Source organism: Schistocerca americana, chromosome 3 (assembly GCF_021461395.2).
Source record: "Schistocerca americana isolate TAMUIC-IGC-003095 chromosome 3, iqSchAmer2.1, whole genome shotgun sequence".
Lineage (NCBI taxonomy): Eukaryota > Metazoa > Arthropoda > Insecta > Orthoptera > Acrididae > Schistocerca > Schistocerca americana.
In genome coordinates, this window is record NC_060121.1 from 184,542,055 (window position 1) to 184,565,656 (window position 23,602).

Sequence of the window (23,602 nt, forward strand, 5' to 3'; positions counted from 1 at the left end):
ATAACTTCAGGGATTTAAGAGTGTGCACCCAGCATTTCCATTCTCACCCCTCAAACACTAACTATATAAAAAAAAAAAAAATCTGCTCTTAACAGCTTATTGGCACGTCATTTAGGAAGCTGGCAGTAGCTCACACCAGCCTCGTGGTAGCAGTTGCTCCTACACACCTGGCACTGCTGCTGAGCGGCCTTAAGCCCATCTCCTGTTCATCCCTAGATGGCAATGGCATTATTTTCACAGCAGCGGGGAACTTTAATTCATCATATGTGGTAGCTCGCACCAACCTTCTGATAGCGGTAGCTCATGCCGGCCAGGCGTTGCAGATGGATGGCCTTACACCCTTCATCTGCTTACTGCTAGATGCTAATGGGTTATTTTCATGCTGGTGGGAGACTTACTTATTCATAGTTCAACCAATTTGCAAGAAATATTTATAAATTATACACACAAACTTCCTCCTGAATCGGTCTACCTTTTAGCGAAAACTGTATCAAAATTTCTACAGTAGTTCCTGAGATTAGCCCAAACATACAGACAGAAACTGTATTGTGTTTGTCTAGATGCCAATAATGTGATTTCCTGCAGAAATAACAGTAGCTACCTCATTAATGTACTGAACCTCTTTTGCATACAATAACACTTAATTTTGTGCCTTGTGGTGGGTCATATCAGCCACAATGAGCGCTGGATATATACTAAGGATACCAACATGATGAATGCAAGCATGTTTTGAAATCAGACTGTAGCCTTGCCAATATCAATTTGGAAATGTTGTAAGGTACCACGTGGACACGTAATGAATTCCAAGAAGTAAGAAAACCAATTTAATAAACCAACATAATTTGGGAAAAATATGAGATTTAACAATGATTGTAATATGCTTAGCGATGACAAATCCACAAAGTGAGGAGCAAATATCTGGTCTGGAGAGGAGACAAATTTTGCGAGAATGTGCCAAACTGTGGATGATGATTCCCTGAGTAGTTTCATTGTGGGCATGAATCATTTGAGTGAATCTTAACACAGACTAAAGCACCAAAGTTTATTTGTGTATTATCCCGGTGTTGCTGCCTTACTAGAGTGAAAGTTGTGTTGAGTGGAAAAAAGAAAAATTAGTAGTAAATATGTGCCATCAATGATAGGACCATCAGAGACAGAGCACACGTGTACATTGGGAAAGGGCAGAGAAAGGATATTTGCCATGACCTTTTGAAGAAAGGAACTATTATTTCCGAAAATAAGTAGTGCGTCCCTTCCATAAGTGTATATTAGGAGTGCTATTCATTTTGCCTTCTGGAGGCAAGGACTGGTCAGCAATTCTGTCTCCTAAATAATTGTGTCTTCTGTATTAGTTAGTTCTGAAGAAGGATATGTTCAGATGTTCACCACAGTTTTTAAATTTGTTTATGTGCCTCTCGATCAATCAATATCTCCACAACAAAGTGAGTGGTTAGCTCCGCTCCTTCCATCAATCACAGAATCATAGACATTTAGAATTAAAGTCTTATATGTTACAAATTAAACTCAAACTTATCAGTAATTATAAAACAGTAGATTGCATCACGTGTCAACTAAATACACAATTTGCCCCATCTCATATTTCATAGAGAATTCTGTCCAACAGTTAGATGGTGCAACACTAAATGGTTTGTTTTTCAGCAATAGTGAATGAATAAATGTGTAACAGATATTTACCTATCAGCATAACCTCTTCTAAAGTTAAGGTTTCAAAGATCTATGTCCAGTAGTTGGGGTGGCAGATAATGTACAGCTAAATCAAAGTTATTATGATGTGAAGACACGATGAATATTACAAAAAAATAAATAAAAACCAGCACAGCATGGCTTTTTAAAAATTCCATACAATAGTAATTTCGCTTTCATCATAAATGAAAACAAAAAATCTACATTCTGTAGTAAAAAGTAAAAGCTGCATACTATATCTGTGTTACCAATGTCCATGTATATCATAAACTGACATCTGCACAGTCACTGGAAGCAAACTAGATTGTGCACCTATCTTCACTTTTGGAATTATTGTATTCCCATATTGTGAAGGTAAGGGTAAAACACAAACAGTAACAAGTCAAGTGTAACACCCTTAGAAAATCAACTCAAAAAAAGGGATAACAGTTCACAAAGAAACAGTGTCTGAAGGCTACATCATACACTTCTTTTTCTTTACGTTTGTCTTACCTTACAAAATCAATTCTACACATCCTAGAAACAGAACCTCTCTTAGAACTATTCAGATTTGTTCCAAGCTGTCTCTCAGAGTATAGAATACTTTTCACCTAATGAGGCTAACGTATCTGTTTATTATGTGTGTCAACTTTCAGAAAAATGTCTGATCATGGATGAAATTTAAGAAACTATTGACTCATTCTAATTTTCACCAAAACATTTGTTGACAGGTCTTAAAATAATCTGTTTCATGAGACTGTACAAAAGCATTCCTGCTGTCCTGTTTCCATCTATTTTAGTATACATTTATTCAGAGAGCTCTGACAGTCACAATAAGTGGCCGCATATTGTCGCAGTTATGTCATCCTACAGTTATCAAATAAACATTGTCTTACAATCTGGTTACAGAACTGAGCTAAACAGTATAATTATATTTTGTTAATTTAGTGTTCCAGACAAGTCAAGCAGAAAATATTGATAGTAACTGTCTGTATCATGCTCCTTACAAGCAGCTTATTATACTGTATCATCACTTGTCTGACATCATAACGAAACAATTCTATCGTGTGCCAACTTTTACAGTAGCCTGTTATTAGTACTTTGTTTAACAAACACAATTTACAGAGTCACTATATTTTTTCAACTTATACAGCTTGTACTTACTGTTCTACACATAACACTGTCATGTTCTCTTTTCAGATATGTTTCAAAATCTTTAAGGAAACACAAAACTTTATTGGGTTCTTCCTTTTCGGAATGAAGTACATGCAAAACAGCATTTATTAACTTCTTTTCCAATTTTATGCAATCCGCCCATTTCTCCGTTTGCAATAACCAGTAATTTACACGATTATATTTTGAATTACACATTGTTAATATGTGCTTCAATTGTTTAACATTAGCAGACATCTGTGACAAAGAAATGAGATCAGTCTTGAAATCTGATATTAAATCTTCAGCTATTTTAATGTTTTTCAATGTAGCCAGTTCCTTCCTGAAATAAAAACAAAACAATTGTTTATAGAAAACTGAATTATCATTTTGTTTGTATTTCTGCATTAGGAATCGTTTGCTTACTTTATGTTTGTTGTTAATAATGTCTTAACACCGTTTCCAATGGCATCAGCCATTGTCATTGTATGAGAAACTGCTGCTTCTTGTCCCTTTAGCAAACACTCGAGGACACCATTCTTATACAAAGTCGCTGAAAGCCTGTAGACCAACGATAGCAATTATTACATATAATGATTAAAAATGATTCAACTGAAAGAAAACCATGCACAGTATAAGTTAAAGTTCCTCATGTAATTTTTATATATTTTCAACCAGAGATACAAAAGTTATGTATAAAATAACCCACTGTCATTTATTCCATACATTATGCGCAGGATATACTGAAACAATAATCCAGGGATCAAAAATGTCATGCTATCAAATAATATATGCAATTCAGAAGCTGTGTAATGGCAACAGCTTAAAGGATTAAGACGTTTTCCTGAGTTTTACAAGCTGCATAAATTGGCCAACAGAGACAAATTACATTATAAACTAACCATCTGCCAGCACACTATAAGAACACAAAATACCCATTTCATTTTTCTCCTTTACTTCATTAACTACAACTATGAGAAATTTTGTCACACAAAACTCAATATTGATATGGTTATAATAGAGGGAAACATTCCACGTAGGAAAAATATATCTAAAAACAAAGATGATGTGACTTACCAAATGAAAGTGCTGGCAGGTCGACAGACACACAAACAAACACAAACATACACACAAAATTCAAGCTTTCGCAACAAACTGTTGCCTCATCAGGAAAGAGGGAAGGAGAGGGAAAGACGAAAAGATGTGGGTTTTAAGGGAGAGGGTAAGGAGCCATTCCAATCCCGGGAAGTCTTTCCGCTCCCGGGATTGGAATGGCTCCTTACCCTCTCCCTTAAAACCCACATCTTTTCGTCTTTCCCTCTCCTTCCCTCTTTCCTGATGAGGCAACAGTTTGTTGCGAAAGCTTGAATTTTGTGTGTATGTTTGTGTTTGTTTGTGTGTCTGTCGACCTGCCAGCACTTTCATTTGGTAAGTCACATCATCTTTGTTTTTATATATAAAACTCAATATTGAATGTACATGACATTTGCTTGGGTTCCTCCACATCTGTTAGTGGGTACAGTACACTGTTTGCATTTGTTGATTTTATTATCAAATACAATGTGACTGTTATAAGTGATTTTTTTTTTCTTTTTTTCTTTTTTCTTTTTTTTTTAATTTACTAACTGTGCATGATTGTCTTCATATGCTACATGACAACTTCATATGCTACATGGCATTATTTATCATGAACTTTACATTACTGAATCAGCGGCACCTGTCATGTAACAACAAACAGTGTAACACTCATTTTCCCCATTTGTAACAATGGTCTCACAGTCTGCTACATACAGTAGATAAAACATACGGAAATTAATATATAAGTAATTCCCTTACCTGTCAGCATGAGTGGATTGTTAGTCACAATATGTCGCTAACTTACTTTACAGAAGTAACCTGGAGTCATTATTTCTCTTATTAATGGGTAACTTGATTCCTTCCATGTCCCTGAAGATTAGTCTCCTCCATGATGGGATTTGCAGATAACGATGAATAAATGAATTAATATCAATTATGGTGTAGCAAAGAAAAGCTAATAAACAAATGAGAAATGGCAATCACACCTATAGCTGATCGATACGTGACACATACTCATGGGATTGCCTTTCCTCATTTTTGTATGGTCTTTCTGTTTGGAATGTTATTATCGTACCCAATATCTTTTTTATTTAAAAAAATTGCATCAGAAGCCAGGACATAAATCCCTCAAATTCATTCTAGAATATGTGACATGTTAGAACTAGGGCTAGAAACCTGATCCTTACCTTTTGCTTGCAGTGAGTCATCAATTTTTTTATACCTCACTAAAGAACATTTACTTACTTTGTGCCGTATATAGCACCTTTGTACATTGGAATCTTCAATCAGGCACAACAAAATGAAATGAAAAAAACATTTATTTGTGGCTGCTACAGCACAATAATATGCTATAAATGTCTTGAAAGTACTGAAGTTTGTGATATTAAGGCATGAATGAGATCTTGCAAGGTTACTCTCTTCATAAGGAAATAATAGGCATACACCAGTGTTTCATATAGTCAACTACTACATAGGAAACTCATATAGTAAAACACCTCTCGTTATTAGTGCTACAGTTCTGAATTTTATATGTATTCAACTGACTGGCATCTTCTGCATACTGTTAGTTTAAAACTTAAATTTCCATACTACCTTGCTTCAAGTATTCTCTGTTCAACAATAACATTTCTACATCTTTCTGCTCCATTAGTCTTTGCTGCCTGAAATAATAAATTAAGACATCTGTACATTTTCCCGTTCATAAGTGGCAAGCAGCATAAAAAGGATACAAATTTAAAATCTTCAGTACTCACTTCCATAAAATGATTTCTTAGGTGAAAATTAAAAGTTTCAAGAAAACAGTCAATCTTCTCTTTCAATGCTAAAAGCGGTGATTCACACAGATATTGATCCAGTATCTGAAAAAAAATAGGCTAAATTATTTGCCAGATGATGTACTACAGTTAGCATAAAAATTCTATAAACTTTGACCAAACTGCCTTACAATTCTTCCAGGGACGTTTTTTAACTCATCAATAACTTTGAAATTTGTAATAAATGCATTTTCTAAATTCTCTACATATTTCTCCAATGCCTTTTCATATAATCCCTTGGAGTCTAATTCATTTTGCTCCAGCTGGCTCAGAAACGTTTTTAATTCTTTCAGCTCCTCACTGTACAAAGAAAAACTTATTTAAGAAAGGTTAACTGATGTAGCAGTCATAAAACATAAGAATACAACAAATTTTAAAATTCCCTAAAGAACACAAACTCCTAAATTAGGTTTAATGGTTCATAATGGAGCATTACGGAGATGTCATTAAATGATTTCTTGCAGGTAGTTATTATACTGCTTGGCCACCATATTACTGCACTTGACACCACACTGCCCTTACCGGAAGCACATGGTGACATTACAGCAAGTCTAAGGAAAACACATCACACTGTGAATGATATTAAGTTTTTCAGTGTGGCCTCATGAAATCTCATTATGAATGATACACGGTGAGTCGACCAAAGCACCTTCCCTCCCAGGCGCAATAATATTGCAGTCGACTAATCCACAAAGATACTTTTGTCACTATTTACCAAAAAACTTCCAGTATTAATGTTACAGTTTTATAAAATCTTCTTGAAAAGGTGAACAGAATATAGAGCAACCCACAGCCATATGCACTTTTATTATGAAGAGTTGTGTTAACACTGAAAATTTTATTTATCAAGATCAGTAGAGAACAATAACGGCATTAAAGAGAACTGTCATGTCTGAAATACTCTTTTACAAAACTGGCTACAACTTCAAAAAGAAAAAAAGGTGAAAGTCAGATGTCTCAAGATAATATAAAACAAAATCATTAGGCAATGCAAGATAAGTCTGTCCTTATATACACTAATAAATATCTGAAAACAAAGATTCTGTAGCTTACCAAACGAAAGCGTTGGTACGTCGATAGAGACAATAACAAACACAAACACACACACAAATTTCAAGCTTTCGCAAACCACGGTTGCTTCATTAGGAAAGAGGGAAGGAGAGGGAAAGACGAAAGGATATGGGTTTTAAGGGAGAGGGTAAGGAATTATTCCAATCCCGGGAGCGGAAAGACTTACCTTACACACACACACACACATCTGCACATATACAGTCTGCTTGTGTCTGTATATGTGCGGATGGATATATGTGTGTGTGTGTGTGTGTGTGTGTGTGTGTGTGTGTGTGTGTGTGTGTGTGTGTGTGTGTGTGCGCGCGCGCGAATGTATACCTGTCCTTTTTTCCCCCTAAGGCAAGTCTTGCGCTCCCGGGATTGGAATGACTCCTTACCCTATCCCTTAAAACCCATATCCTTTCGTCTTTCCCTCTTTCCTGATGAAGCAACCATGGGTTGCAAAAGCTTGAAATTTGTGTGTGTGTTTGTGTTTGTTACTGTCTCTATCGATGTACCAATGCTTTCGTTTGGTAAGTTACAGAATCTTTGTTTTTAGATATTTTTTCCCCACGTGGAATATTTCCCTCTATTATACTAATAAATATCTGAATATTCTTGATGTACATGTATAACAAATTGAGGAATCAATGAGGAGCTCAGAAATAGTGTGTAAAGGAAAAACAATGCAATGAAAAGCAAATTAACAGTCATTATGCGTAAAGCCTCTGTCACAATGAATTGATGATATCGCCTGTGTAGCAGCAACAGTGGTCTAAATGACATAAGAATTAAAATTAATTCCATGATCATCACAAATGGTAACAATAAAAAGGAATCCCACAGGTTGAGAAAAGAAAGACGGATGGATCCTCCTAAGAGTCTGTGATACTGTAAATATATAGTGCCAAAGTTAACATCATCAGTTCCATTTTGTACAATATGAGTGATGGTGCTACCACTTCGATTATTTGCAACCTATCTGACTTTCTGAAAGGTTTATTTCTTTATCCACAATATTTCACAAATAAGGCGTCAGAAATTTCATTTTATCATAGGAAGAAAGATCAGAGTTAGCGACTCTGCAACAAGATCGTTAGATGCACAAACTCGGATAGTGCAAGGATGGGGAAGGAAACTGATTATGTACTTTTCAAAGTAACTATCCGAACATCGGCTTTAATAAATATAGGTCAGCTACAGAAAACCTAAATCAGGATAACACTTTCTGTGTATTCGTCCACTGCAGTGGATAATTTTATTTTCAGTCTATATACACATTCTACTAGCTTTGTAAGGCACGGGGCTTAGCATACTTTGTAGTGGACACTCTCTTCTACTAGTCTGTGTTTCAGAGCCAGCTGCTGACCGATGTTTCAAGGCATGTGCTAAGAGTTGGTCGTGCAAACATTGTGGCTGAGTGTGACTACTTAGCTTTCAGAATTGTATAATTTTTTTTTCTAAATGTTCAACATTCCCCGTCGAAAGAGGTTTCTCTAATTTCAAAACTAGTTACAGTCATCCTCATTTTTGGTTTCCTACAGCAATTCACATTTTGCTTGTGCACTAGTTCTAAGTGTTTGCTCTCATTTTTACACTAGTTCACTGTTAGTAATTACCATATTTTACAGACTACAAGATGCACTTTTTTCTTTGAAAAATTGCCTCTAACATTCAGATGCATCTTGTACTCTGAATTAATATAAAAATGTTCAATGTTTGGTTTAAAATTCCTGCCAGTCCTTTAATGGCTATATATTTGATGCTATGGGAAACCTATCTTTATCTGGCAGCACTGGATTCAACCGGCTGCAGCAGTGCACTGATACAATGGACATGAGTTGCAGGGATTCGCAAGCTTGCTAACACTGTCTCCCTCCTGCCCCACCAACAAAAACCCAGAACACTATCTAGCCTATGATGCGCCATTGCAGTCTACAGTGCCAGTGTACCTGAATTGAAAGCAACTTGTGTTATAGGTAACAGAACAATATTTTTGTCAGTAGCTAGTTTTGTAATGGGGGAAAAAAATGGAAGGTGTTCATATAATGAGGGCTGTAAATTGAAAGTAATAGCATTTGCAGAAGAACGTGGAGACAGAGCAGCTGAGCAGCATTTCAGCCCTGGAAAAAAAAAAATTAAAAAATGTTTAAAAGTTACGGTTTTTCTTATACTATGTAGCGTCTTACAGTTCATAAAATTTAGTATGCATAATTATTTCAACAATGATAAGGAATTCCAAAGAAAAACCCACTATGGAAGAGATTTTAGGAATTATCAACAATACTGATATATATGGTATTGAAGAACTTGAAGATGAAAATTTTTCTTCAGTAGCTGACAACAATGATGAACTTACCCAGACAATGGATTATCTCAAGGATGAAGATTTAGGAACATGTATTCGAGAATAAAATTGCTATTTTTACCCCAACAAATATAGAAAAGTGAACTGTTGCACTGGGAGCTTTTAACTACTCACGAGTACAACTGCACTGGGTTACAAAGTTTTGTGTACCTATCATATCAGAAGCTATGATATTTACTAGTGTTTTTTTCCAAATTGAGAGGAAATCTGCATTTTACTGATTATAACAAGAAAGATTCTCAGAATTTAGACATTTTCTGGAAAGTAAGGCCTTTGTTTGATACAGTGAGATCTAGGTGTCAAGCTCTTGAAATGGAACTTCAATTGTGTGTAGATGAACAGATGATCCCTTTCAAAGGAAAGATCAATGTCAAATAGTTCATGCAAATCACACCAAACGGGTGGGGAGAGGAAGATGCTTTTGTGAGGGAAGTGACATCATGTAAGACTCTCTCATCTTGAAGAGTGCTTCATCATACAATTGTCTGAGAGAATCAACATTCCATTCCCACAGTTATATTCTGATTTATACTGCAGATTGTGGCATATGTTGGAAAAATGATGCCTGTCGTCTGAGCTCTGATGTCATACTTGGGTCATTCCAGCAACTGGCAGGGAAGATTGAGAAGACTAGCCTTATGCATGGAGTTTCAATGAAACACACAATTTGTAGAATTGTCCTCAGAACTGAACATTGCCCCTTTGTTCTGAGTCAAGTGGAAGGACTGAAGCAGAGACTTCAAAGCTTCTGTGACAAGCTTGGTTGGGACTTCCTGGACTTGGGCCATAGAGCTGAGAACTGTAGGGCCCCCTAAATGGGTCAGGTGTGCACAATCCATCAGAGGCTGCTACTCAGATAGATGACTGTGTGAGTGGGTTGCAATCGAGGGATTTTTTGTACACTAGGCAACTCTCCATCCAATCACAATAACAGCTGTAGGAAACCCAGAAGTATCAGTGTAAGATTGAAAGAAATCGCTCCCATAGGTGAGAATATTAAAATCCTAATGGTAAACTGCTGAAGCATTCACAACAAAGTGTCAGAGTTTGAAGTACTCATGAAAAACAGCAGAGCTGACATAATACTAGGTACAGATAGCTGGTTGAAACCTGGAATTGATAGCAGTGAGAATTTTGGGGAACATTTAAGTGTATGTCAAAAGGATAGGCAGATGGGAAATAGAGGTTCAGGGATGGGCATAAAATCATAATTGCATCCTTTTGTCACCCACCAGACTCATCTTCTGATGCCACCAAAATCTTTAGAGAAAACCACAGTTCAATTGTACATAAGTTCCTAAATCATAGTTTAATCATCGGTGGAGACTTAAATCATCCAACAATTGGGAAAATTACAGTTCTGTTAGTGGTGGGCATGACGAGACATCCTGCGAAACATTACTGAAAACCATCTAGAACAGACTGTTAGGAATCCACTCATGGTGGAAATACATTGAATCTAATGGCTATAAATAGACCTGACCCATTGAAGATGTCCACATCGAAAATTGTCAGTGACCATGACATAGTTATGGCAACCACGACTACCAAAGTACAAATAAAACAAGCAGACAGATATATATGTTTGGTAAACTAGATAACAAATCTGTGGTGTCCTATCTCAATGAGGAAATTGAAACTTTCAGCAGAGGGCAGGAGCACATAGAGGAACTATGGCTCAAGTTTAAAAGAATAGTTGACCATACTCTGGATACATATGTACCCAGCAGAACAGTTCATAAGGGATTGAAACTCCATGGCGTGCAGTAACTGTAAAGAAACTTCTAAAGAAACAGACTCCTGCATAATAGGTGTAGAACAAAGTGTAGAACTATAGATAGAGAGGTGCCGAATGAAACATGTTTGGCTGTCAGGAGAGCAATGAATGATGCCTTCAATGACTACCATAGCAGAATACTGTCAAACGATATTTCACAAAAACCAAAGACGTTGTGGTAGTATTTAAAGGCTGTAAGTTAGTGTCCAGCCATTCACGAATGAGACAGAAACTGAAATTGAGGGTAGCAAAGCAAAAGCTGAAATGCTTAAGCCTGTTTTCAAATGTTCCCTAACAAAGGAAAGCCCAAAAAAATTGCTCTAATTTAATCCTCGTACAACTAAAAAGATGAATAAAGTAAGTATTAATCACAGTAGTGTTGAGAAACAGCTTAAATCACTAAAATGATCCGGGAGCCCAATAGAATCGCTGTCTGATTCTATACTGAATTTGCAGCTGAGTTAGTCCCTCTTTTAAATATAATCTATCGTAGATCCCTTGAACAATAAACCATGTCCAGTTTCTGGAAAAGAGCACAGATCACATCTGTCTGTAAGATGGGTAGTAGAAATGATCCACAAAACTACCGTCCAATATCCTCGACATCGATTTTTTGTAGAATCTTACAACATATTCTAAGATCAAACATAATGAGTTATCTTGAACAGAATGACCTCATTGATGTCAACCAGCACAGATTCTGAAAACATTGATCATGTGAAACCCAACTCGCATTTTTCTCACATGACATACTGAAAACTTTGGACAAGGCAGGCAGGTAGATGTAGTATTTCTTGATTTCCAAAAAGCATTTGACTCAGTGCCACATGTACACTTATTTTCAAAAGTATGATCATATTTTGTGACTGGATTGAGGACTGTTTGGTAGAGAGAACACAGCATGTTATCTTTGATGGAGAGTCATCGTCAGATGTAGTGGTAACATCAGGTGTGCCCAAGGTAAATGTGTTGGGGCCCTTGCTAGTCAAGTTGTATATTAATGACCTTGCAGACAATATTAACAGTAACCTCAGAAATTTTGCTGATGATGCCGTTATTTATAATGAAGTACTACCCAAAAGAAGCTGCATAAATATTCAGTCAGATCTTGTCAAAATTTTGAACTTGCTTTAAATGTTCAGTAACATAAAACTGTGCTCTTTACAAAATGAAAAAAAGTAGTATCCCATGACTACAGTACCAATGAGTCACTGTTGGAATTGGCCAACTCGTACAAATACCTGGGTGCAACACCTTGCAGGATATGAAATGGAATGATCACATAGTCTCAGTTGTGGGTAAAGCAGATGGTGGACTTTGGTTTATTGATAGAATACTGGGGAAGTTCAATCGGTCTACAAAGGAGATTGTTTACAAATCATTCATATGATGGTTCTAGAATATTCCTCAAGTGCGCGGGACCTGTACCAAATGGGACTAACAGGTGATACTGAATGTATACACAGAAGGGCAACATGAATGGCCACATATTTGCTTCGTCTGTGAGAGAGTGTCACATATGTCCTGAAGGAACAGAACTGGAAGACTTGAAGATAGACATAAACTATTCCAAGAAAGTCTGTTCATAAAGTTTCAAGAACAGCTATAAATGATGAGTCTTGGAATATACTACAACACCCTACATATTGTTCACATAGGGATTGTGAGAATAAGATTAGAATAATTACTGCATGCACAGAGGCATTTAAAGGATCATTCTTTCCGCACTCCATATATGAATGGAATAGGAAGAAACCCTAATAACCAGTACAACGGGACATCTCCTCTGCCATGCATTTCACAGTGGTTTGCAGAGTGTATTTGTAGATAATTATTTCAGTACATACTGGATGATCCAGTGGCTACATAATAAGGGCGTTTACGCACTTGAAACTGCTTGAATAAATCAATTTCAGAAACCACCTTTTCAGTGTGATGCAGACAAAGAAAAATGAAGTATGGGGATTCATGCAGGCGTTTATTAGCAATGATAGTGCTGTATCCTCACTAAGTGCTTTGACAAAAGATCAGTGACTTTGCGCTCAAATTTCCAAGGCACTGGAGCCAAGCATACCAACAGACATTGGGATAAGAATAATAAATCATACGTTGATGTTCTGAGACATGAGGTAGTGAAACTGTACAACATTGCCATGGGTAGTATTGGCAAGTATGACTTTTTATTTCAATTTATTGAACATTTATTCGATCACAAACTCGGTCATAATGCATGTTTACTCACGACACTGATAACACAGGTGTAACCAATTCACGGCTGGAGTATTTGTGTGAGGCGAAATGAATTGGACTTTCTGAAAAAAAAGAACTTTGCATCTACTCAATTTTCATCAACATACTGCAGAATCATGGATTATGGCATGCAAACAGACTATAAAGAAGAGAATCAGACCTCCAAATGAAGCTGCCCAGTATATGTGCCTGCAAGGTACAGAAATAAACTGAAACAAGCAGAGATGATTCTGTGGACCATTTACCATACACTGATCAGCAAAAATTGGCATGTAGATAGAAAAATCCTGGGCACAAAGCTAAAGTACACATGCAGTGTTGCAAATGCAAGCTCCATCTTTATATAGCAACATAGTCCAGTAGGGTTAAACCTAAAAATTAGACAAATTGGAAATAATTGCTACAAAAGGTTTTATTGTTTTAATGGCTTCATTTGTGGCCCAATATGACTATCCTAGGTTTTCCCCCTCGGCGGAGTTGTGGAAAAGTGGTGGGGTGCAAAAATGTACCCAAAAAAGGAGTATTCTTTCAGTTTTGTGATTATATCTCATAAATGACTCACAATATCGAAAACATAGCACAATTAAAAATTGTAGGGCATGAAATTCTGCATTGAATGAGACCATCCGCATATTTTTTGGGCCACCTGTTTCCATACTAGTGCTCTTCAAAATTGCACCAATTTTACATGTTCATGAAAAATTTTCGTTTTAACCTCTGTTTTTCCGTAAAATCGTTGAAACTAACCCCTGTATCAATAAAGTGGTTCATACAAATGATATAGAGGAATAAATTCTGCGTTTGATGAGACCAAAAGCGAAATGGACCACCCGTTTCTGTACGGCTAAGTTTGTACTTTCATTGCTATGGATGTAAGGTACTTCATGTTTACAAACCTATGTCTCTAGATCAGTTTTATGCAGAAAACTCAAAAATAACATTATCATGAGCAAAAATTGAAAAACTGTTCAAAGTCAGATTCTGAACATGCCAACAGTTACTACAGTGACCCAGCAGGTTGAAGAGTTTTGTGGGGTATCACTCACTACCTCAGAACAACATGTTGATGCGAGGGATGCTAGAGTTCAGCGTAACAAGGCAGACCTTCAGAAATATATTGAGTGGCTTCAATCCCATGATCCTTTTCCTGTTACTAAATTTATGTCCATCAGCACAGGAATCGTCAGAGATGACTCAATCAACTGTCACAGAGCCTTTGAAATGGGCAAATCCTTAATGTTCGCTCTAGTTGGTCAAACCTTTGACAACATCAAGTTCGTCCAAAACAAAAGAGTGATGAGTATACAGGGATTTAAATCTAAGGTGACCATTCAACGGGAGGATTTACCAGTGAACCCTGAAGGTATATTCCACCGGATAGCACTTCTAATAAATTTGACGAACAGCTTAAAGAATTCTTTCGATATGAGCTGGCACCCTATCCTCTATCTCTGTTTGATGCATCTGAAATGAGGAAGACTCCCAAGTCAGTGTTATATGACTTGTTCACACCACTGAATGATGTAAACCTGGAAGAAGCAGCATTTGTCATCAATGGTGGATTTCTTCTCCACTGGGTTGTATGGAAGAGTGGTGACACATTCCAGTTGCTAACCAAATATGTTGAATATTTAAGACACAGCAGCAGAAGTGCGACAAGTGTGGTGTTTGATGGCTACCCAGAAGACCTGCCCACCAAGAGCATCAAATATGCTGAGCTCCTCCACCGAAGCAAAAGACACACTACACCTGCGCTCATCTTTACCGAGTTAATGATGGTGACTATGACTCAGGAGCAATTCCTTTGTAATGACAGAAATAAAGCATGTCTCACTAGCTTGCTTATTTCGAGGCTTGAAGATGAAAGCTTTTCAGAAAAGCAAGCTAATGAAGATGCAGACCACCTAATTGTTGCCATAGCACTTTAGGTATCCCAGGAACACGAGAAGGTTGTGGTGGTTGGTGAGGATATGGACCTTCTCATCATGCTCAATGCCCTAGCCACACCATCAGCAAATATATGTTTCTTGAAACCTGGAAGAGGAAAGAACTCATCAAAAGTATTTGGTTCCAGCAGTTTCAAACTGGCAAACAACATCAGAAGCCCACTCATATTTCTCCATGCCAAAAGTGGATGTGACAACTTCGGCACTCTTCGGTCAGGGCAAGAAGAAGATGGTCACTCTACTGCTCAAAAATAAATGTCTTCTGGAAGATATCAAACCTTTCTTAGAGCATGACAACCAAGCTGAAGTTATTGTCGAAGCTGGCCTCCAATTTTTAATAACCCTCTATGGTGGTACAGCAGGAGACACTTTAGACAAACTGCGATTTGACCTGTTTTCCAAAGTGATTGTGAAATCCAGATTCCCCCTCGCATCCCTACCACCAAAGTCGGAAGCAGATCGCCAGCATTGCTTGAGGACCAACTTACAAGTACAAATGTGGGTAGGACACCACATGGATCTGCTCCTCTGGGGATGGCAGGCTTCAGATTTTGGTCTTGGCCCTGTTCATACCTCCAAAGAACCAGCTCCACGGTTTCTTTTCTGAACAATTTCCTGCAAATGCAACAAGGGCTGTGCAGGTAGTTGTGGGTGTCAGAAGGCTGGTATAGTTGTGGGTGTCAGAAGGCTGGTATTGAGTGCTCATTAATTTGTGTCAACAGCAAGGGGAACTCATGCACTAACTCCCTCCAAGCAGATGAAACTGACGAACCAGATGTTGACAAAGACCTGGACTGTATATACCAGGTGACGAAAATTGCTGACTTTGAGGAGCCGAGTGACGGGGCGTTGGACTCAGAAATTACAGACTTTGAGGAGCCGCGTGGTGCAATGACAGTAGAAAGTCGACGTATGTTTGTGTACATACCTACTTTAACCCTTTTCATCAGATACATTTATATAAAATTTTGTAATTACGAAATATTATAACCACTACTTAATTTCAATGAGTGTCTCTCTCTTCCTGCCTCCTTCATATCAGTTGAATGGATATCACTATATTATATCGAGGGTTAAGAACTGAGACCATGTATCTGACAAAAGACAAATTTTACAGGACAGCTAAAAAACATAACTTTTTAATAAAAATTTTGATTGCTTTGATTTTTTTATTTAGAGCATAATCATTTACTACTCTCAGGTTGTGCATTGTCTTTTTTGGATCATTTTGTTATACTTACTTTACTTTACACGTGGCTAAGGCCTTATCGACCATACACCTGCTCTACGAGCCTCTTCCAATTATTTCTATCCAGGGAAATTGTTGTCCAATCAGAGTTGATGCCCATCCTAGCTGCATCTTCCCGGATATTCTCCATCCACCTAATTCGAGGTCTTCCTCTTCTTCTCTTTCCTTCTAATTTCTTAGTGGATGCTATTTTGGGTAGTCTGTTCTCCGGCATCCTTGCTACATGACCAGCCCAGTTCAGTCTTCTCTTCTTTAACATTTCCACAATGGTACTATGTTTGTACAGCTCCCGTAGTTCTTCATTTTTCCTTATCCTCCACTCCATGACATTTTCATCGAAGATTGGTCCAAATATTTTTCTTAGTATTTTTTCTTTCAAATATCAACAGTTTTTCTTCATCTTTTTTCCTGAATGTAATAGCTTCACATCCATATAATGCTACTGGTACAATAGTTGACTGATAAAAACGGATTTTGAATTGAGTACTAAGTGATCTCATCCTTAAAATTTTGATACAGCTGTAAAAAGTTCTATTAGCTGCTGCTAGACGGGCGTCTATTTCTATTTCTGCTCTATTGTCTCTGCTAAAAAGACTCCCTAAGTACTTGAAGTGGTCAACTGCCTTGAAAGTGAGACCATTTACGGTCAGTGGTGTATTCTTTTGGAGTTTTTTACTCATGACTAGATATTCTGTCTTTTCTTCATTCACATGAAGTCCAGCTTTCTCAGCTATTTTGTAATAATTTTGCATCATCCTGATTAATTCAGCTTTTGAAGTGCTTATTAAGGCTACATCATCTGCATAAGCAAGTCTAGTAATGTTCTGTCCCTGCAGTTGGATCCTTTGTGGATTAGTTTTGGTGAATTCTCTATCAATCTTCTCTAAGATAATATTAAATAGAATAGGTGAGATGGCATCCCCTTGTCTCAGTCCAGTTGTTATAACATATATTTTTTTCCACTTACAAGTTTTTTGAGCCAGGACTTTTTCTGACATCTGTCAAATACGAGGTCTCAGTTCTTAACCCTCGATATATGAAAAACTTCTTTAATATTATTTTTCAAATTTTACAAAATTTTAATATTTTATTCTATTACTATTTTAAATAAGTACAAGACAATGGGTTGCTATAGTTTTGTATTTAAAAGAGTGTACATAAGAATTAGGGAAGAACTACATTTGAAATTGTCTTCATTGATGATGAGGAATGGTCCAAATTTAATGAGGAGCTGTACACAAATGGTTGGTCCAATAAATTCACTTTTGGTTTCATCGAATGCAGAATTTATCTCTCCATATCTTTTTTATGAACGACATTATTGACAGGTGGATTAGTTTCAACAATATTACCAAAAAACAGAGATTAAAACAAAAAAATTTCATGAACATGTAAAATTAGTCCAATTTCGAAGAGCACTAGTATGGAAACCGGTGGTCCAAAAAATATGTGGATGGTCTCATTCAATGCAGAACTTCATGCCCTACAATTTTTAATTCCACTATGTTCCCAATATTGCGAGTCATTTACGAGATATAATCACAAAACTGAAAAATACCCCTTTTTCGAGTACATTTTTGCCCCCCACCACTTTTCCACAACTCCGTCGAGGGGGAAAACCTAGGATTGTCATACTGGGACACAAACAAAGCCATTAAAACAATAAAACCTTTTGTAGCAATTATTTCCGATTTGAATGCTAATTCTACTGGACTAATAGGACACAACTGCTGTTTACAGTGTCGCCAATATCATTTGACTTCTTTAGAGCTTTGCTAACAATTTTTTGCAACTCTTTTACAAGCGTATTATTTAAATGTTCCATTTCTTTAGAAACTGGGATGAAAATGTCGAAGTTAAGTATATGACAACAGTGAGAATCAAACAATGGAAACTCCAAGTGGGGATAACAATATAAGGAAAAGATAGATTGCTACTTATTGTAAAGGTGACATATTAAGTTGCAGACAGGCACAACAAAAAGACACTTATGTATTAGCTTTCGGCCACAGCCTTTGTAAGAAAAGGAAATGCACATACACACATTCATTCACAAAGCAAATACACATGACCGCCATCTCTACAGCTCAGACTGTGTGTGTGTTTTTTTCCTTTTCTCATAAAGGCCACTGCCAAAAGGTAATGTATAATTGTCTTTTCATTGTGCCTGTCTGCAACATAACTTATCACCGTTACGGTAAGTAGCAATCTATCTTTTCCTTTTATTATTGACAATAGACAGAATTGTATGCATAGCATACATGGAAAATTATTATACAAATGTTCTTACAAGCAACAACATCAGAGTACAAGGCTATATGGAGAGACAAGTCCACACAAAAACCTGACATACAGGCAAACCAGTGAACCTATAAGATACATTAGCGGCAATATGTCCGGTAACCTAAGATTTCGTCGCAGGGCAGTCAAAAGATGTGAATACATGACATCAACTCTTAGAAAGTAAGCAGTGTTGCAAAAACACTTTGGTGAATGAGTATTACTGAAATGCAAAATCAGTGTGTACAAGAACAGAACTGCGTAGAAAAAAACTTTATATGACCAGTATGGAGTCTTGTGCATGTTACACATTCCAACAGATTACTAACTAATACATTACAAGGTGGCAAAGGTAACAAAATTACCACCATGTGGCACTGGTAGTGACATGTCGAAGTGTTAACTAAAAATTATAAATGTCGGAACAAATTTCATGAAAACTGTAAAAGGTTGTGAAAATAATTTTGCAACTCTAAAAAAAATAAAATACACATTATAACTCGGTGTGGAGAAATGAAAATGGACAACTGTCATGACAAAAATTTGAAATGTACGTAGTAAAAGCAAAGAATGAAGGTTAATAATGTTGCTAAAAATATGATCATTTACAGAAATGGTGAAAGAGAATGAATAGGAGGAGGAAGGTCTATGTACTGGTCTTGCTTTTAGCAATTCTAGTTACTGTCATGATTTGTGGGAGTGCCTATCATGTTATCCCTTTCAGTGATTCTTCTTCATTTCTGAGATGAAAATTTTGTAATTTAGTATCCAAGCAGAACTTATTTTAGAAACTTTTTCATATAGCAGAAGCCAAAATTAGACTACCCAGATCATTCATTACAGAGGGCACTGTGAATTAAAGGTATAATTTTTCATAGTTTTCAGACTTTTTTTCTTGTGTACTTTTAATCTCTAAAATTACTGTGTCAAAGTAGGACAGTGCACCAGAATATGGGTCACTGTCAAATGGGCACCGCACCAACGCTGAGGCAGGTCTTCAAGGTGAACAAGGTAGCCAAGTGTGGCTGGCAGAGAACCAGTGAATCCCTGTGAGAGGCCCACATGGAGGAGTAAAACACATTCATAGTCTCCTTAATGGCACGCAGTTTGTTGTGTGAACTGAGATTATACCATTCCGTCTCCCAAAGGTGAAAAACCTAGCGGTGTAATAACAATCGCAGGTCAGTTTTGGAGATGCCCATCACCGGAAGTGGTTTCTGTGTAGCCTGTTTCCCAAGCCTGTTGGCAAGTCCATTTCACAGGATTCCAATGTGGCCTGGGGTCCACAAAAACACCATGGAACAATTGGACCGTTCCAGGTCATACAGGGACTTCTGGATGGTCGCTGCCAAAGGATGGTGAGGGTAGCACTGGTTGATAGCTTGTAGGCTGCTCAAGAAGTCTGTACACAGAAGAAACAACTCCCCAGGGCATGAAGGGATATACTGAAGTGCACGACATAGGGCCACCAGCTCTGCAGTGAATACACTGCAGCCATCAGGCAAGGAATGCTGTTCAATATGGCCTCTGTGGATGTAGGCGAAGCCAACATGGCCATCAGCCGTCAAGCTGTCAGTGTAAACCACGTCAGAGCCCCAGAACACGTCAAGAAGGGAGAGGAAGTGACAGCGGAGAGCCATGGGAGCAACTGAGTCCTTAGGGGCATGCGAAAGATCCAGACTAATCTCCGGCTGAGGTGAACACCATGGAGGTGTATGCAGATGGAGCTGGGTGGGAGATGGTAAAGGGAAGGACTCCAGTTCAGACAGAAGGGATCGTACGCAAACCACAATCGTGAGCCCCGCCCAGGGCCGCCGATGTGGGAGTTGAAACGCCGTGGGTGTGAAAAGGAGACAGTAGTTCAGATGTGCAGGAGAACTACAGACATGTGAAACATAACTGGCGAGCAGTTGTGCATGCCTAACCTTCAAAGGAGGGACTCCAGCCTCCACCAGGACACTGGTCACTGAACTCGTCCTAAAAGCACCTGTCGCTAGCTGAATGCCATAGAGGTGCACTGGCTTTAGTAAACACAATGCTGAGGGTGCTGCCAGACCATAAACCAGGCTCCCATAGTCAAGGTGGGATTGAAAAAGGGCTCTGTAGAGCTGCAGCAGAGTAGAGTGATGTACCCTGAGACGTGGTAAAAATTGTTGTTTTGAAGAGTGTGCCGCAGCGCGTAGTGTGGAGCACTCGCACCCTTTCTGGTGGTGGCGCCACTGTGGCAATCGCAGCTTTGGCGTCTCCCTCTGGTGGGAAAGGGGAAAGGTTGCTGTTCAGGTGCATTTAAGGGGCGCTATGAGCTCGCCAGTCGGCCATTCTGGGTCAGTCTCTCGTCCCCGGCTTTCTAGTCTGCCTCTCGTCCGCATTTGTTAGGCAGTTAGGGTCTGTCTGTCGTTTGGAGTGCTAGTATGTCTGTCGTTCAGATCAACCTGTAAAGCCGGCAAAATGAGAGTATTTCTACTCCGCCAATAAGAGAACTCAGCGAGTGGTCGCCCGGTCGGGGCTTAGTTACTGCATCTGAGTCTGCGCGTTAGGCCGCCAGTCTGCTCGAATTTACTCAGGCAATGGTCATTGGTGGTTGGATCGATCAGTTGGTTGGTCGCACACTGAGACAAAAGATGACTTGTCCGTCTTGAGCGTCAGCGCATGTGAGGTCGCCACGTGAGTCCAGTGGGCCGCGGTGTATAGTGAGGGGTAGTGATTTCGCGGTCAACACGAGAGCAACAGGAGTCAATCCACGGCATCAGTCTGGCCGGTGCAAGCTGTGACACCATGAGACGGGGGATCGGCGCGCCTTCCTGCGTCCGTTGAAGCGGCTGGCAGTGGGCGGTTCGGGAGAGCGATTTGGGGGTGCTGCACCAGGTCTTCTCAAGAAATCGCAGTTTATTAGAAGTTAAGTGATTGGTGATATATTGTTTGATTTACTCTTGTTAAATTCTACTTGTTTTCTTGGTGAAGCCACAAGCCGTTTTGCTTTAGGGTCGTCCCTCCATTCTTCTCTGTTTGCCCACCCGCGGGAAGGTGGTTGTTTATAAATTGGGTGGTCCGTTTTTCCCTTGTGGAGTAGGGGCGGGTTAGAGTAACCTGCGGTTCGGGTTGTTCGGTAATCTCCCTATCAATCTACTGTACATCAGTAGCTGCCACTGTCATGTTTGTTGGATTTGGTGTGTTAAAGAATTTATTGCTTGGAGTGTAACGGCCTAATACCTGAAATATGTTTTGATCTTTGGAAACCTTGATATTATTGCCTATGGTCTTGAGAGGCGCTATCTGTGTACTGTAGAGCATCTTAACTATTGGTTGGCCAACCTTGTAGAATTTTATATAAGATTGCATTTCATGGGCTTTTATTTAAATGATAATTTTAGTATATGAACTTGCCACCCTTTCACCATAAGACATTTCTTACAAGTTAAAGTCAAGTTGCACCGTCGGTGGCAAGGTTAATATTTTAATTGTTAGTGTTTTGTACCATTTCCATCCCTCCTACAGGGGGTGCACAGTTTGTGCGCTTGTGTAAATCGTTAAAACTCTTAGTTTAAAGTTATCTGGTGCATTGGAGATTTGCACCAGTGTAGTCTTTCAGAGGCTGTTGTGAGCGGTCGTAACTACGGCCGTGTCAAAAGGGAGCGGCAAGCTTCTCTGCCCAAAAGCTCATACAGTCAAAACAAGTTTTCTTTTTGCCTCTGAATAAATTGTAACTTTAATATTTAGAGGGTGCTTTCTGATTACAATTTTAAATCTGTTTCTTTAAAAAATGCTTTTAGGCACTATTAAAGTGAATAAAATTTCCATTTGTTAAAAGGAATTTGGTTATGATTTCATCAGTTACTCCCTGGCACGTTTACATAGTGTGATTAAATGTGTTAATGTCCTTGATGAATCGCTAGTAAATAAAATAAATACTTAAGAATATTCTTTGAAAATAAATCACGGTTCACACCCCAGTTGGTGTTGCTCAGGCAGCGGAGGGCATTGAGGTGCTGCCAGCGCTCTTAAGCTGACAAAGGTGAGGAAGCCATGTCAACCAGGCGTCGAAAACCCGTCCTACGAATCGATATGTCTCCACTACAGTGAATGGATTGTCACTAAAGCAAAGTTCTGGTTCCGGATGAACAGCACGACGCCAACACACAACTTTGTGACTGCAAGCTGTGGGATAGAGCCCATGACTGCACCTTGTGGCTGGCTCTCTGTAGGTGCTGCTCAGTAACACCAGTACTGGAGCAGAGGTATGAAATGCAGAAGTCGTCTGCGTACAGAGAAGATGAGATAGATGGCCCCACAGCTGCTGCTAGGCCGTTAATGGCCACTAAAAATAGATAGACACTCAATACAGAGCCCTGCGGAACTCCATTCACCTGGAGATGGGGGGAACTATGGAAGGCACCAACCTGGACACGGAAAGTACGGAGCAACAGGAAATTTTGGTTAAATTCGGGAGTAAGCCCCGGAGACCCCATTCATACAATGTGGCAAGGATATGATATCTGCAGGTCGTGTCTTAACCTTTTCTTAAGTCAAAAACGATGGCAACAAGGTGTTGGTGCCTGTAAAAGGCTGTTCAGACGGCAGACTCGAGGGACACAAGATTATTAGTGGTAGCATGACCATGGCGGAAACTGCCCTGGCGTGGAGCCAGTAGGCCATGTGACTCCAGGACCCCACCCAACCACCGACACACCATACATTCTAGCAGCATACGAAGAACGATAGTAAGGGTGATGGGCCAATAGCTATCCACATCAAGCGGGTTTTTGCCGTGTTTGAACACTGGTATGGTGGTGCTCTCCTGCCATTGCTACAGAAAGACGCCATTGTACCAGATCCAGTTGAAGATAACGAGGAGATGTCTCTTGCAGTCAGACGAGAGATGTTTAATCATCTGACTGTGGATCCGATCTGGACCAGGTGCTGTGTCAGCGCAAAGTGCAAGGGCACTGAGGAGCTCCC

At 38.8% G+C, this 23,602-nt stretch overlaps 1 protein-coding gene across 4 annotated transcripts in view; it reads right to left on the minus strand.

Annotated features, from left to right (window-relative positions):
• The window catches only part of LOC124605437, a 122,520-nt gene that overhangs the window by 43,884 nt on the left and 55,034 nt on the right, over window positions 1-23,602 (minus strand). For all 4 annotated transcript variants that reach the window (XM_047137105.1, XM_047137104.1, XM_047137107.1 and 1 more), the window contains 5 exons: window positions 5,858-6,026; window positions 5,667-5,771; window positions 5,506-5,573; window positions 3,262-3,396; window positions 2,848-3,178 (listed from right to left, as the gene is read on the minus strand). In XM_047137105.1, coding sequence (XP_046993061.1) covers window positions 2,848-3,178; window positions 3,262-3,396; window positions 5,506-5,573; window positions 5,667-5,771; window positions 5,858-6,026 — 808 coding nt within the window. The remainder of the gene's footprint in view (window positions 1-2,847; window positions 3,179-3,261; window positions 3,397-5,505; window positions 5,574-5,666; window positions 5,772-5,857; window positions 6,027-23,602) is intronic.